Source organism: Geotrypetes seraphini, chromosome 1 (assembly GCF_902459505.1).
Source record: "Geotrypetes seraphini chromosome 1, aGeoSer1.1, whole genome shotgun sequence".
NCBI classification, from domain to species: Eukaryota; Metazoa; Chordata; class Amphibia; order Gymnophiona; family Dermophiidae; genus Geotrypetes; species Geotrypetes seraphini.
In genome coordinates this window covers 265,065,836-265,082,715 of record NC_047084.1, presented here as the reverse complement: position 1 = coordinate 265,082,715, position 16,880 = coordinate 265,065,836, and the positions used below count along the sequence as shown (strand labels likewise).

Below are 16,880 nucleotides of genomic sequence, written 5' to 3'. Positions count from 1 at the left end.
AATTTCCTAAAATTAAAATAGGAATAAGAACTGGAAATCAACTTACTAAAACACTTATTCCACAGAGCAGCCTGGTAAGCCATGATTCTACTAAAAAATCTCTTATATAAATAGAGGGAAATGCAAAAAACGAACAAAGTGTCTTCTGTTTACAAAGGAAAAGTGCTCAGGAATAAAAATAAAAATTAAAACCATGTAGTGTTTTATTGCAAAAGCACCCAAGTTTGAATAATATCCTTAATTCAGTTTGCAACCAGTGTAACTTCCGATAATAGCCTGAGACATGATCAAATCTCTTCAGGTTAAATATCAATCTAACAGCAGTGTTCTGGATAAGTTGTAGCCTCTTAATGTTCTTTTTACACGAGGCTAAATAAATCAGGTTGCAATTATCCAAGGTACTCATAATCAGAGATTGTACCAGTAGCCTAAATGCATTAAAGGTGAAATAGGATCATATAGTCTGGAGTTTCCAAAGCAAAAAAATAACACTTTTTAACAACAGAGTTGATTTGTGCCTCAAATGATAACTCTCGATCTAAGTTGACCCCTAAGATCTTAATGCTAGAAAGAATAGGGTAAGTATTCCCATTCAGATCTAACGTATCCTCATTAAGCTTGCTAAGAGGAGAAGCCAAAAATAGTTTGGTTTTGTTAGGATTCAATTTCAATTTGTTCATCCAAGATTATTGAAGCTATAAATTGTAGAGTGTCTTGTGAGAAACTGGAAATAGGTACAACAATTGTTATGTCGTCTACATAACTATAAAGCTTGATGTCAAGAGAGAATAAGCTGTTACTCAAAGAAGTTAAATAAAGATTGAAGAGTTTGGGTGAGAGAGGAGATCCCTGGGGATCTCCACTTAGATGTTTCCATTTTAAAGAAAGTTGTTCTCCTAGATGAACTTGGTACATACGACTCCCAAAAAGAAAGAAACCCCAAAACCAATTCTGAACCTGCCCTGATATTTCAATCCCTAAAAATTAGTACTTGATAAAGGTTGAGGTCCCCTGGAGATATGCACCATATATCCAAAAATGAATAACTACTACTTTATAAATGTGTGTGTATCCTCAGTGTGATTGTTAAGCTACAATGGCATCTGCCGGAGCAGAAGACCCAGCTTTAATCAATCAGCACTCCCACACCATCATAGGCATACATGTGTGTAAAGTGCAATAAAGTAAAGTGCTTAAGTGAATTTCATAAATATAATATATAAAAAATCTCCAGTGAATCTCATCCAATAATTGCTCCACTCCAGAATCAAAAAATAGTACTTAGCTCCAATATAATGTCCCACTTCATCTGTGATTCATTCCAATCCAAAGACTATACACTTCTCCCTCCGTATCCACGGGGTTAGGTGCAGAGCCGGACCACAAAGTGTGAAAAACTGCAAATAACTTCTCGGCCGGCTCTGACCCTCCCTCACCTCCCTCCCGCCTTCCTCCCGTGCTTTAAATACAAACTCTCAGTCAAACAAACCATCCCGGACCTTATCTGGTGGTCTAGCGGGCTTTCGGGGCAGGAGCAATCTTCCTACCCTTCTGCCCTTTGCAGATCACTCTAAAAAATGGCTGCGGGGAGTTCCTGTCGTAGTTTCCTATGAGTGATCTTCACAGGGCAGGAGTGTAGGAAGATTGCTCCTGCCCCGAAAACCTGCTAGACCACCAGATAAGGCTTAAAAATTAAACTCGCCCCCCCCCCCAAAAAAAATCACGAATAGCCAAATCCGCGGACGCTGAAACCGCGAATTCGGAAAGAGAAGTGTAATTATCTTTCAATGGCATCTAGACATCTAAGCAGGATTTCATGATCAACAAGATCGAAAGCACTGCTTAAGTCAAATTGTATAATCAAAGCATTCATACCCAAACTAAACTGTTGATACAAATAATCCAGTAAAGAGACCAGTTCCGTCTCTGTACTATGAAGAGAATGAAATCCTGATTGGGAGGGATGTAGAATTAAGAACTGATCCAAGTAGTTATGCATATAACAATACCAAGGATATCAAAACTCCAATATTGACTGTGAATCCTTAGTATGTGACTTAATCAATAAAAGAATTACCCCGACCTCATAGTATCCCTAAGAATAACCCACACCCTACCTTCCATATCCTCCCCTCCCTCCCCTGCCATGCAGTGATTATGCAAGCTAACTTAATTCAGAGCTTACTTGCCAGACGCTGGTCACCATTTTGACTTCTTCCTTTTTTGGAATGGCTGCCAGAACTTGATAAAGGAGGCTAATTGGTTATGTCTCAATGCAGTCAATTTCATCATCAGGAAGATATATGAAGGTCATTTCATAAATAATGCACACTTTTGTTTTGGTTTTTTTTAATTTACATGTTTGTTTGTTTTTTTCTAGTCCTTCAATATAGTCTTCCTGCTTTGCAATGACCGAGTCCCAACGTCTGGGAATTTTCATTATTCCATCCTAGATACAGTTTTAGATCAGTTGCCGAATGGCTCAGGTACTGGTGAAAGAAAGCTCTTCCAGAGATGCAAAACGATGTCCACACATAGGTTGTTTCAACTTTGGAAAAAGGTCAAAGTCTGGTGGTCTCAGGTCTGGACTGTAGGGAGCAAGAGGTAACACATCCCAGCCATATTCATGTAGATTTTCAGTGACATTCCCTATGAGCGGGCGAGCATTGTCGTGAAGAATGAGTGGCCCAACCAAGAGCAACTGAGGTCGGGTTTGGTGCATTTATTTGTGCATTTTTTGCAAAAAATCACGATAATACACTGAAGTGACACTTCTTCCACATGGAACTTTATCTGTGAAGATGATGCTTTCATGATAATAAGCAACAATTATCATTTGTTTGACTTTTGATTGAGCTCATAAAAATTTTTTTGGTTGTGGGGAAGATGGAGCTCTCCACTCGTCATTGAAAAACTACGTGACTATGGCTGGGAGGTGTTACCTCATGCTCCCTACAGTCCAGACATGAGTCCACCAGACTTTAATCTTTTTCCAAAGTTGCAACAACCTATGCGTGGACATTGTTTTGCATCTCTGAAAGAGCTTTCTTCTCTGAAAGAGCTTTCTTCCGCCGGTACCCGAGCCATTCGGCAACTGAACAAATCAGTGTCTTGGATGGAATAATGAAGCTTCCCGGACATTGGGATTTGGTCATTGCAAAGCAGGAAGACTATATTGAAGGATTGTAAAGAAATACTTGAAAAAAAAAAAATAATAAACATGTAAATAAAAAAAATAGTATGCATTATTTATGAAATGACCCTCATTTTAATTTTGCCTAGACTTGCGCTTCTCTGTGGTCTAAAGCTCAGGTGGGCCCATATTCAGTAGACTCTATTCCATCTTATGTACTGTCTTGCTGAAGACTTCTGAAGCTAAAATGAAAATCTGATCCAAATATTGTTGCGCTCTAGGGCAGTACCACCAAATATGGGGAAAAAGTCCCTTCTTCCCCACACAGTTCCTTAGATTACTCCTGAGCCTAACCATTACCTCTTAACCTCATTCTATGCCCTCTCACTCTGGGGTTTCCTTTCAATTGAAAAAGAATCACCTCGTATATTTGTCACATAGGTATTTAAATGCCTCTAATATATCTCATCTCTCTCGCCTTTCTTCCAAAGTTTACATATTGAGATCTTTAAGTCTGCCCTATAGACTATCAACCATTTTAGTTATCTTACTCTGGACTGACTGCATCCTGTTTATATCTTTTTGAAAGTATGTCCTCCAGAATTGTACACCATATTCTAAATGAGATCTCACCAGAGTCTTATATAGGGGCATTAGTACTTCCTTTTTCCCCATTGACCATTCCTCTCCCTATGCACCCAAGCATCCTTCTTGCTTTGGCCATCGCCTCTTCAACCTGTTTGGCCACCTTAAGATTATCACATTCTATCATACCCAAGTCCCACTCCTCTTTTGTGCACAAACGTTCTTCACTCCCTAAACTACCATTCCTTTGGGTTTTTGCAGCTCAAATGCATTACCTTTCATTTTTTTAGCATTACATCTTAGCTGCCAAATTTCAGACCATACCTCAATCTTTACTAGGTTCTTCCTCATGTTTTCCACACCATCAGGGATGTCTTCTCTATTACAGTTTTTGGTATCATCTGCAGAGAGTCAAATCCTACTTGACAGCCCTTCAGCAATATTGCTACAAAAATGTTAAAAAGAACAGGCCCAAAAACCAAACCTTGAGGGATGCTACTGGTAATATCCCTTTCCTCAAAGCGATTTCCATTGATCACTATCCTCTATCACCGCCTTGTCAAGCAGTTCCTGACCCATCCTTTACTTTGGGGCCCAAACTAAGGGCACTGAATTTCTTTTTCTTATACTTGAGCTGAGCTTATTCTGGAGGGTTATGTCACAGCTCACAATGTAAGAGCAGTGGCTGCATTGGTAGCCCACTTGAAGTAATCCACCTTACAGGAGATTTGCAAAATGCGCAGAGGTCACCAGTCTAATCATTCATATCATTAATGTTTAGAGCAGGAAGAGAATGACATGAGGACAAATTTGTCCCCATCCCCTTGGGATCTTAGTGTCCCATCCCTGCGAGTTCTGTCCCTGTCCTATTCCTGCAAGTTCTGCGTTAACTGCACAAACCTCGAACACAAGTCTTAAGTGTTCAAGGCTTGTGCGGTTAACTTGCAGGAATAGGACAGGGACAGAGCTCACAGGGACAGGGAAAATTTGTCCCCATGTCATCCTCTATAATCTCGACTCAACAGTTGGTTAAGTCAATCAGTCATAGAGAATTTATTTGAGGTCTAGAATCCAACTCTACCCCCTTTGGCCCATTTTATTTCTGTTCCAGGCTGTTAAAAAGAAAATGTAAAATGTTCCTTTTTTAATCTTGTTTTGCACTTATGGAAAGTTTTAAAAATGAATAAAGAATTTATAAAAAAGTTCTTGGCCTTAGCCTGTTTCTGTCCTTTCATTATTTCCTTTTTGTTTTTAACACCCTGGTAGCTAGGGATTACTATACTTGCCAGTATGTTGTCCTGCTTGTCCTTGGAGAAAACATAGCAGAACATACATTTACATGTCCTGCCCACCTCTTGAAGTTATATTCAGTTAACTGTCTAACAGACTGGCTAGTCCTGACCAGTCACAGCATATGGGACTCCCAAAGCTTCTAGAAAATAAACTGGGGATTAGATGTCACTCATGTGTGTGGACATGTGTCCTGTTGTCCTCGGAGAACACCTGCTACAGGTTTGGAACTTCACTTTCTTACATTTTCATTTAAAAAGAAATAGTTTCAGTTCCATGCAAGGATTATTTGCTATAAGTAACCGCATATAATTGTGAAAGTGTCAGGTGTTTTGATCATTAATTTTTCATATCCTTTTATTTGCAGATTGTACAGAGTGGACGTCTTATTGTGTCTACAAAGTGTGGCCATGTCTTCTGTAGCCAGTGCCTTCGTGATGCCCTTAAAAATGTTAGTTCATGCCCAACTTGTAGAAAGAAACTGAATCACAAACAGTACCATCCCATCTATATTTGACTAGAATATTCAACCTATATCAAGCAACATGAGTTGGATTTGGTCAGAACTTCTGTTTTCGTGCCCAAATCGGATATGGATTTTTGGACAAAATATAAAGACACTTGTGTTTCACTAGAATGTCATGTTCACAACACACTTCATCATTTACTTAAATTTATTCAGATATTTAGAGATGGGGAAGATGTTCATATGAAATAAAAACAGTTGCTCTATTTGACATTGCTTTTTTATAATTAAATGTTGCCAGCCTGAAAGCCTTTAATATTTAGCATTAGTTAAAATTATGGAGTTTAAAGTTTAAATTATAAATGGTAAGATCATTTTTGGTAATTATACTTGTAGAGTAAGTGTAATTTTATTATGGCTTTTTTTGTTTCCTTTTTGTGAACATTGAATCTGAGTGTTGGAGCACTTACCTCGCTGGCCCATGCTTGCACAGCTTGATAAAAGGATAGGAGATGTTTTCCATTTAAAAGAGGAGCAAAATTAATGATAAATACAGATTGGCTTTTTGCATATTTTAAATCTGGAGGGAGAATAAAGATGACCAATGCTGTATGTACAAATTAGACAACACATGTCATTGATGTTTTTTGCCCATGTTTTGTATTACTGCAAATGTCAATATGATTTGGGTTTCAATCAGTTATTAATTAAATGTCTGAATAGATATCAGTAAGCAGCCTCAAGCCTTGTATTAGAAAATAACTAAGATTAAAAGATGAATCAGAAGAGTTAAGATTTGCTGTTACTTTTAGATAACCTATATACTGATTCTTGTGCACAGATAACCTTATGTCTAAGTAGAGCTAATTGATCCTACTATTTGGAATGTGTGCAGAAAAAAACAAACAACTTCTGTCAGGAACTCTTTCGACAGCTTGACATATTTTTAAAACAGGGTCCATAAATTTAGCCCTTGAAAGTTTGCAGGATATCCCTAATGAATTTGTATAAGAGATTTGCATGCATACTAAGTCCATTGTATGTAATCTACCATATCCATATTCATTACGGATATTCTCAAAATCTTGACTCATTTGCAACCCTAGAGGACTGAACTTGTGCACATCTTGCTAACTTATTTAAATATCTAGTTTTATTGAAGAATAAATCAGAAAATACAAACAGCTCACATCTACAATGTTCTATTCCCTAATCCTACCCCCACTATAAACACAGTTCTTAAGCTCAGCACAAAGATCTGAGGCCATGATTCTCAAAAAACTGTGTAAAAAGCGACAGTCTGCTAACGCAGCCATTTTGATAGAGAATTTTAAAAAAGCGAGTCATTCTCAAAAAATTGTGCATGCAAATAGTTCGGTGGACAGCAGCAAAAATTCACTAAATTTCAATGTGCCCATTGCTGGTGATACCGATGGACACATGCACAGAAAAAAACACAAAAAAACCCAAACCCCAAATCAATCTCTCCCGCTGCCAACCAACAACCTGCCCCCATCCCCCCAGCAGTGGGAGAAATGCCCATGCTTTAGCAACTCTCCAGACTGGTAAAACTATAGATCTTACAGATGAGTATATATCTCATGACCAGCAAGTTGAGACAGACAAAACTTTGGAACTGTACATAATAGGTGACTCCCCCTTATTCCATCAGTCTTCTCTAAGTCTCCAGTAGATGTGAGTGAGTTGTACTCATCTCCCTTGGTAAGGCTGCTGGAATTTGTTTAGGGCTTCTTGTCCCCTTTTTGGTGCCAGATTAAGCTTGGGTGGGCCCTGTTTTGAGGTCCATCCAACCTCGGGGGTGTCAAACCTGGCTTGTCTTGTGCTGGGTCCCTCCCCCCCTTTCCTCTACCTCTCCAACATTTTTTTAGAGGTGCCTCAGCAGTAAGCCTTGCCCCAAATTCAAGTAAGGCATTCTTCTTTGAGAGCCAGTGAAGTCTGTTCTGTGAGAAAAAAAAAATCCTGAAGCTGTGCCGGTCTGAAGGGTTGCTTTCCCTTTAAATTTGCTGTAAATTACTGTACTTTTTAACTAACTGGCACTTTTCTTTAGCTAGGTCGCTTATGGAGCACTTTACAAGAGAAAAAGTGCTCATTGTGCTCCAGACGTGGGACACTTGCAGCTATCCTGTGTAGACTCTGTGTAGCCCGGAGTGATGGAGGAGCCTCGTCGGCAGCAGGTGCCAGTGGCCTGGATTCCCTGCCGAAAGTGCCTCGTGGGTCAGGCTTTCCCCACCACCCACGGAGGGATTTTCTGGGCTGCTGACGGTGAAGGTAATGAGGATTCCCTTACCGGCGATGCCGGCTTGCCTGCTTTAGCAGCTGGGACAGTTCAGGCTTCCGAGCTGCTACAGGCGCAGGAGGGGTTATTTTAGGCAGGAACTTCGCCATTTTTGGTGGCAAGACCCTCCATTTTCTCTGCAGCCTCAGGTGACCTTCCCCCTGTCTTGGAAAAACAGGGGAAGGTTTCTGCTGGGTCCTTCTGGGATCACCAAGAGTTTTTTCCCCAGATTTATTTTTTGCTTTGTGCAGAGCTTATTTTCAGGCGGTCGGGGATTTGGCGATTGTCCTGGGTGTCTCGGTGAGGGGTCTTGTTCCCTCCACGTCCCCTGAAGCTCTGCCCCCCTCTACTCCTTTACCGTCCCCTCCTCCTCTCTCGTCCAAGCACTCATGGGTGGCCTATGACGAAGGCTTGTGGTCTGAGGAGTATGTGGACTTAGATGAGGACCTGGACCCATGGGGAGATATCCCGGATCCTCTAGAGGGGACGGTCGCTGGTAGCGGGGCCTCGGCTTTTCCAGCGGTCGATGAAGAGGCGTCCATGGTGCGCCTTTTTCAGAGAGACGAGCTCCCAGATTTTATTCAGCAGGTCTCCTTGGTATTGTGCTTAGAGGAAGCACTACCTGAGACCCCACGAGTGGGGGACCCTCTTAAGGGGTTCAATTCTGCGTCCCACTCTTTTCCTATGCATCAGGATATTCGGGATATTATTCTGGCATAGTGGAATACGCCGGAGGCACCGTTACGGTTTACGCGCTCCATGGCATGTTTGTATCCCATCCAGGAGGGGGATAGGGCTATCTTGAAGTCGCCAGTGGATGTGGTGGTCTTAGCTATTGCTAAACAGCATACGGTGCCAGTAGAGGGCGGTTCTGCCTTATGGGACTCTGAGAAGCATAAGTTGGAGACCATTCTTAAACAGAATTTTGATGTCTCTGCCTTGAGGGTCCAGGCAGCTATTTGTGGGGGCTTGTGGCTCGGGCCGAGTTTCGGAGGGCCGAGCATGTTCTTGACCATGAGTCTGATGACTAGTCCTTGGTGGATCAAGAGGTGGCGAAGATTGAGATGGCAGCCTGTTTGATCTCGGACGCCCTCTACGACTTGGTGCAGACGTCCGCCCAGTCTATGGCTTTTGGGGGTGGCTGCACATCGTACCAGGGGGCTGCGCACTTGGTCGGCGGATGCAGCATCCAAGACTAAACTCACAAAATTTCCATTTAGGGGGTCTTTTTTGTTTGGAGAGGAGTTAGATGAGTTCAGACTTTGACAGACTCTAAAGTTACTCGCCTGCCGGAAGACTGCGCCCAGCAGACTGGTAGGGGTGGAACTGCCTGGGGGCATCTGCGGGATTTCTGTAGATACCACCCGGGGTTGCTACCTTCCCGACTTCTGGGTTTTCCCAGTGTCATTTCTATCAGCGCATGCAGTCCTTTCGGAGGGCCCGTCGGGGGGCTGGGAATCCCTCTGCCGGATCTCCCGCAGCCTGTCCTGCCCATTGACTCCTTTCCGGCACCCCTGGTTCCGGTGGGTGTCAGGCTATGCAAATTTTCTCTGCGGTTCAATCAGTGGGTCCTGGAGGTGATTTGGGACAGTTAAGTTCTGGAGTTTGCCCACTCCGTGCCAGATCATTTTCTAACTTCTTGTCAGGCAGAGTGGAAGAAGCAGGCTTTTCACCAGACCCTTCAAAGGTTGCTAGATCTCAAAGCTGTAGTTCCAGTGCCCCCTCAGGAATGTGGCACCAGCAGGTACTCGATTTTCTTTGTGGTGCCCAAGAAAGAGAGGACCTTTCGGCCCAACTTAGATTTGAAAGGGGTCAACAGGGCTTTCAAAGTTCCATCTTTTCGCATGGAGACACTGCAGTGTGTGATCCTGGAAGTTCAGCGGGGGAGTATCTGGCCTTTTTCGACCTGACAGAGGCCTACTTGCATGTTCCAATCCAGGCCTCCCATCAGCGTTTCCTTTGCTTTGCAATCTTATGTCATCACTGTCAGTTCTGTGTGTTTCCTTTTGGTCTTGCCACGGCTCCGCGGACGTTCACCAAGGTTATGATGATCATTCGCAGCGGCATTGTACACAGAGGGCATTCTAGTGCATCCCTACCTAGACGACTGGTTGGTTCGCCGAAAGTCGTTCCAGGAGAGCACCCGGGTCACGGCTCAGGTGGTGGAGTTCATGCAGTCGCTAGGATGGGTTGTCAACCTTACCAAGAGCCGATTGGCCCCCTCGCAGCGCCTGGAGTATCTTGGGGTTGTGTTCAATACCTCCTTGGGGAAGGTCTTCCTCCCAGAGGCCCGTGTAAGCAAATTGAAGTCTCAGATTCGCCTGCTTATGGCGTCTCGGTGTCCTCAGGCACAGGATTTCCTCCAAATCTTGGGGTCGATGGTGGCTTCTGGATGTTGTGAGGGCTTGTGCCCATTTGTGTCCTCTACAGTATGCTCTGATACAAGGTGGTCGCCCCAGAGGCACAGTCTGGATCATCCTGTTCCTCTGAGGGGCTTAGCTCACTGCAGTCTTCATTGGTGGCTCCGGTCCTCCCATCTAGTTCAAGGGGTAAGTCTGGATCAGCCCCAGTGGATGGTGCTGCTCACGGATGCCAGTCTTCTTGGTTGTGGAGCTCAGTGTCTAGGTTACTCAGCTCAGGACACCTGATCCACAGAGGAGGTGTCCTAGTCAATCAATATTCTAGAGACCAGAGCCATCCGTCTGGCGCTGTTAGCCTTCCATTCCTTCTTGACGGGCAAGTCAGTCTTGGTTCTGTTGGACAATGTTACGGCGGTGGCCTATGTCAATCGTCAGGGGGACACCAAGAGTACTCTGGTGCCGCAGGAGGCAGCTCTGCTCATGGTATGGGCAGAGTCTCATCTTCTGAATATCTCGGTCTCCCACATAGGAGTAGAGAATGTTCAAGCGGACTTCCTCAGTTGTCACGTGCTAGATCTCAAAGAGTGGTGTTGAAGCCCCGTGGCCTTTCAGTTGATAGTGCAAGCTCGGGATCAGCCCCTCATGGACCTGATGACCACGAGTGTCAATGCCAAAACACCCCACTTCTTCAGTCATCGCAGAGTTCTTCTCTGCATTGTTCGTCATCCGGACCTTGTGATTCTGGTGCCCCAGATTGGCCCACTTCATCCACAAATATGGCGGCGGCATTCTTACTAAGAATTTAAATAGCACGGGACCCCGGTGACGCTTACGTTGCGTAATGACGCAACCTATGCTTATGGGGGTCCCGTGCTATTTAAATTCTTAGTAAGAACGCCGCCGACATATTTGTGGATGAAGTGGTCACAAGTCTTGGCGGTAAATTAGCGAGGTAAGCGTGAAAGCAGGGCACTGTAGTGAAGTTTTATCTAGTTGTGTCCCTATTAAGAAAATGATGTTGGCTTTTGTTATGTTTTAGGGGTTAAGCCTTGATAAAGCTGCAAAGCGAAACATGTCGGCAAGATGTTTCCCCTAGCCAGAGACCACAAGATATCAAGCTAAGTACTGCTTAATGGTTTAAGCTTTAAAAAGTTAATTTGACTAAACGCTAAAACTAATGTATATTGCAAAAAGAGTTTAAAAATATATAAAAAATATAAAAGGGATCCGACGAGGAGCTAACACATAAAGCTTAGAGCAATGAACGAGTTTGAGCTCTGAGTGGTGGCGCTGAGGTTCCTGGAAAAAGTTTTTAGTGAAAAAGAAATTAAAAGGTTGCACATAAAACTGATGGTATAATTTACTATCTAGTTTAGGATTGGATATCTATTGGAAAGAGCACCTTTAAATTATATTGAAGATTGTGCATGGTGTGATTATTACTTCTGCTAGGCATGTTTCTGAGCTGCAGGCGTTCTCTTGTAAGTCTCCCTGGAGTTTTCTAGGGAATGGGTCGTGTTGCAGCCTGTTCCTTCCTTTTTGCCAAAGGTAGTTTCTCCTTTTCATGTCAATCAGGCAGTGGTCCTCCCGGTGTTGAGTAGTTGTGAGGGATCTTCAGAGTAGAAACAGTTGCACAGGTTGGATGTTGGTCAGGTCCTTCACTCTTATATGCAGAGGAACTCAGGAGATCAGGAAATCAGATCATCTTTTTGTACTTCTAGCGGGTCATCGTAAGGGGGATGGCACTTCCAAGGCTACCATTGCGTACTGGATCAAGGAGACTATTGCTTCCATATACCTTCTTCAGCAGAAGCCTGTTCTGGCTTTTCTCAAGACTCATTCCACTTGGGATCAGGCAGCTTCTTGGGCTGAGTCTTCGCTGGAGCCTCCAGTGGATATTTTTAAGGCTGCAGTTTGGTCTTCCTTGCATTCTTTTGTCAGGCACTAGCATGTGGACGTTCACACATGTCGGGACGCTGTGTTCGGTGAGTGTGTTCTGGTGTTGGCCCTTTGGGGGTACCACCCTTGATGGGTACTGCTTTGGTATGTCCCATGTGTAAGATCTATAGCTATACCAGTCTGGAGAGTTGCTAAGAAGGAGAAATTAGGTTCTTACCTGCTAATTTTCTTTCTTTTAGCCTCTCCAGACAGATATAGCACCCCACCTTGTTGTTCTTGCATGAAGATTTTGCTTTTTCTGTGGGTTCTAGTATTTTTCTAGGGCTGTGATCAAAGAACAGTGGCTGTGGCTTGGCTGGCATAGCTGGCGAGCTATGGGGACCTTTGACATTTGCTCCTTTGCATTTTCCAACAGCGTTCAGGTTTGTTTTTTTTTGTTCAAAATATTTTATTGGTTTTCAATAAAGTATATACATATATGGAACAGTGATAACAGAAGAAAATCCCATTGTGCATAAATAAAACATTCGCAAAGTATGAAGTGTACATGAAAGAAATATAATCACATTATAATGTACAAAGGCATTAGGGAAGATTAACAATTAGAATTCAGAGATTTATGCTAAAGGTATAATCTAAGTGGTTAATTCACAGTAACGAATGATGGGTGACCAAATGAGATCAAATTTCTGTGTTTGATTGTTCTTTTCGGCTAATACCTTTTAGTATTTCCCTGTTAAACAGACAGAGTTCCACCAAGCGTGGAAATTAACTTTCGATAGATCTTTCCAATTATAAAGAACATTTTGAATGGCCGTGGCCATAAATATAATAAACAATTTAACAGAGTGACTATCTAACTGTTTGTGTAAACCTTGAGACATACATATTATTATGGAGAGTGAGAGTGGTTCAGTAATGTCCAATATATTAGATATGGTGGACCAAACCTTAAACCAATAATCCGTGAGCAATGCGCAGGAGTAAAGAAGATGTGGTAAGGAACCAGACTGTGATTTACATGACCAGCAATTTGGTGACATAGATGTGTCAATTTTATGAGATAAAAGAGGAGTCCATGTGGCTTTATGTAGTAGGAAAAATATAGATTGGAGTAAGGACGGTGATCTAATGGATTTGAAAAATGTAAGCCATACAGTTGGCCAGTCAATGGCATCAGAAGGTAGGTCCAATTCTTGAATCCATCTCGACTCGGTAGGGCTACGGTCATCAGAATGTAATTTCTGAAGCAGTTTGTACCACAACGAAGCTTTACCACCAAGTGCCACCAATGAGTTGGTATGTGTAATGAGACTTGGAATTGCTTGTAAGGATAGCACGTTTGGGAATGAACTCCGTATGCAGTGACGTAATTGCCACCATGCGAAGTATTGATTTAGAGGCAAATGGAATTTATCAGCCAGTTCTGAAAAAGGTAGCCATCTGTTATGACTCAGTAAGTCTTGGATGTAATAGATACCGTCCTTCTGCCAAATTGACCATGATATGATTTTATCTTGAATTTGTAGTCTGTTGTTATTCCATAGGGGTATTAAACTAGAGGCCGACCATGGTATAGGCAGGGCATTATCAATAGAGGTCAGAACTTCTTTCAACGAAGCCAAAATAGGATTTTTACGTTCGGATTTTGATAAGGTGAGGCAGGCAATACATTGTATCTTAGACCGTCCATATGTGGCCCATTCTAGTTTAGCCCATGTAGGAACTTGACATTCAAGAGGGGAGAAGGAAGATCGTGACCATTGTTGAATGATGAAGGCTTGGTGATATTGTAAAAAGCATGGAAAGTTGACTCCTCCTCTGGCTCTACTTGCTTTCAACTTCGATAAGGCAATTCGAGGGTTTTTCTTTCTCCATAAAAATTGGGAGAGTAATGAATCTATTTGCTTATATATTTGTTTAGGAAGGAGAAATGGGATCATACTAAGCACATAGATTATTTTGGGCGCCACAACCATTCGTATTGATTCAAGTCTTCCCCACCACGATAGAGTAAGTGGAGACCATTTTTGTGATAAGGATTTGACATTTTCCAGTAAATAATCAGCGTTGAGTTGACTAGTTTCATCAACAGTTGGTCCAAATAGTACCCCTAAGTATTTCATTTTTGTGTCTGACCACTCAAAACCGAGTTGTTGAGATTCATATTTAGTGTCTGGACAATTAAGGGGCATGATTGTGGATTTGTTTTTGTTGAGTTTGTATCCGGACTCTATGGAATATTTTTCGATCGTGGACAGCAGAGGAGGTAGGGAAGAGGGTGAAATATATAACAATATATCATCTGCATACGCTGAAACTTTTATTTCTTGGTTTAGGTGTCGGAAGCCATGAATGTGAGAGTTGTGTCGTAATGGCAATGAGTAAAGGTTCAAGAGCAAGGTCAAACAGAAGTGGAGAAAGAGGGCAGCCTTGTCTCGTTCCTCTGCTAGGGTTAAAGGCGGAGGACAGTTTGCCATTTATGAATGTCTTAGTAGAGGGAGATGTGTATAATAACTTTTCGAATGAAATTAGGCGAAAAACCAAACCATTGCATTACATGAAAAAGAAAAGACCATTCCACCCTGTCAAATGCCTTCTCGGCATCTAGGCCCACAGCTAATATTTGCTGATCTGAGGAGGAATAGTTGTTTGATAGCAAAGAAATAATGGTTGAGAAAGTATGAGTGTTGTTTGAGGAGTGGCAGCCATTGATGAATCCACATTGATCCGGGTCTATGAGTTTAGTGAATATTGCTTGGATTCTACTTGCCAGAAGTTTAGCATAAAGCTTAGCGTCAACGTTTATTAGAGAAAGGGGTCGATAATTAGAAATCTGAGTTGGGTCTTTACCAGGTTTCGGCAAAACTATTATATTTGCTTCAGTAAATGAGCCAGATGGGTGTCCAGATTCAATTAGATGATCAAGGAATCTGAGATATTGTGGTAATATTAAGTCCTGAAACTCCTTATAGAATTCTACAGTGAGATCATCCGGGCCGGGAGTTTTCCCAGGTGCCATCGTATGAAGAGTTCTTGAAAGTTCCTCCAGGGTTATAGGTGATTCTAATGTCTCAGCATCTGCTGAGTCAAGCCTGGGGTGTGGAAGATCATTCAGAAAGGAGGAGGCAGTACAATTCTCAGGGGCTTCTGAGGTATATAGAGTACAATAATATCTCATAAAGGCCTGAGAGATGTCAGCAGAGTCTGTTAAGATGGTTGAGTCTTCCAGTGTTATACTGGCTATATCCGATTTTTCTATTCTATTTTTCAGGAACGTAGCTAGTAGATGTCCACATTTGTTATTTTCAGCAAAATATGATGTAGATTTTTGAAAAATAGTATGTGCAGCAGATTTGCTCAAAAGAGTGTTATACTGAAATTTCTGTTTACCTAGCTGATTTAGGAGGGCCATGTTAGAAGGAGTCTGTTGGTGTAGAGTTTCCAGACGTTGAATTTCTTGCTCCATGTGATTTAGATTATTTTTTTGAGTTTTATGTTTGTGGGCCACATAAGAAATGATATGACCTCTAATAGTAGCCTTAAAGGCATCCCACCAGGAGTTCCAAGAGGTATGTTCAGGTTGATTGAGATGAAAATATTCGTTGATGGCAGTTCTAATATGCTCAGTGAAATCGGGTTCTTGTAGCAGAGTTGAATTAAATCGCCATTGCTTTTGTGCAACTGCAGGTAAAGTGATGTTAAAAGTCATGGTGATAGCTGCGTGATCCGAGATGGAAATTGGGTGAATAGTAGAATCTGTTATATCAGGGATTAAGGGATGGCCAATGAGAAAATAGTCTATGCGTGAGTATGAGAGATGAGGATGTGAGAAAAAGGTGTATGCAGAATGGTTGGGATGTTTGAGCCTCCAAACGTCGGATAGTTTCAGAGTATCACACATTTGTTACAGAGCGAACCAAGCTCTTGACTTTTTATATTTCACTTGTGATTTACGGTCTTTAATGGGATCCATAACTAGATTGAAATCACCGCCTATAATGAATGTGCCATTGGGCTGTGAAAGAACAGATGCTGTTATCTCATGAAAAAATTCCGGATTATCTGCATTAGGAGCATAAATGTTGTATAAAGTAAATGCGTTTACTCCACAAGTGATGTGAACTCTAACCCATCTTCCATGAAGATCTGATGCGGAGGAGTGAACAATCAATCCCTGTCGTTTCTTTATAAGTATTAGCACTCCACCTCTCTTTTCAGTTGCGGGAGAAAAATAAGGGGGCAAAGCCCAGGGTAAATATAATTTTTTAGAGGCGTATTCATCCAAGTGAGTTTCTTGGAGCATAATGATGTCTGGATTAAGACTTTCTGTATATGTTAATAATTTCTTAGCTTTAATCTTATTGTTTAACCCTTTAGCATTCATGGATAGTATTTTAAGTGACATAAGTTGGTGTGTTAAAATGTAATGTAATCTGTGATTTATAGACAAAAGGAATAATAAATAGCCCTTGTACAAGTACAGAATCAATAAACCATAGCAATATAGGAGTCGGGTTCAAAAATAAATACAATTCCTTACAGCACAACGCACAATGAGACTGTGATGAAAACATCACTATACTAGAGAAACCTATGGACATAATTTGAGGTTGAGGGGTGGTAGATTCAGGGGCAATATTAGGATCAGAAAATAATATTAAAGATTGAACTAGGCCAGTTACTGGGCAGACTTGTACGGTCTGCGTCTGTGTATGGCCGTTTGGAGGAGGATGGGCAGGGGAGGGCTTCAATGGCTGGGAGGTTGTAGATGGGCTGGAGTGAGTCTTGACAGAGATTTCGGCAGTTGGAACCCAGGCACAGTACCGGGTAAAGCTTTGGATTCTCGCC

At 42.1% G+C, this 16,880-nt stretch overlaps 1 protein-coding gene across 4 annotated transcripts in view; it reads left to right on the top strand.

Moving 5' to 3' along the window:
* The window catches only part of RNF4 (ring finger protein 4), a 67,706-nt gene extending 61,439 nt beyond the window's left edge, over positions 1-6,267 (top strand). For all 4 annotated transcript variants that reach the window (XM_033950707.1, XM_033950698.1, XM_033950724.1 and 1 more), the window contains one exon: positions 5,376-6,267. In XM_033950707.1, coding sequence (XP_033806598.1) covers positions 5,376-5,493 — 118 coding nt within the window. In that variant the 3' untranslated portion in view covers positions 5,494-6,267. The remainder of the gene's footprint in view (positions 1-5,375) is intronic.
* The last annotated feature ends 10,613 nt before the right edge of the window (positions 6,268-16,880 follow it).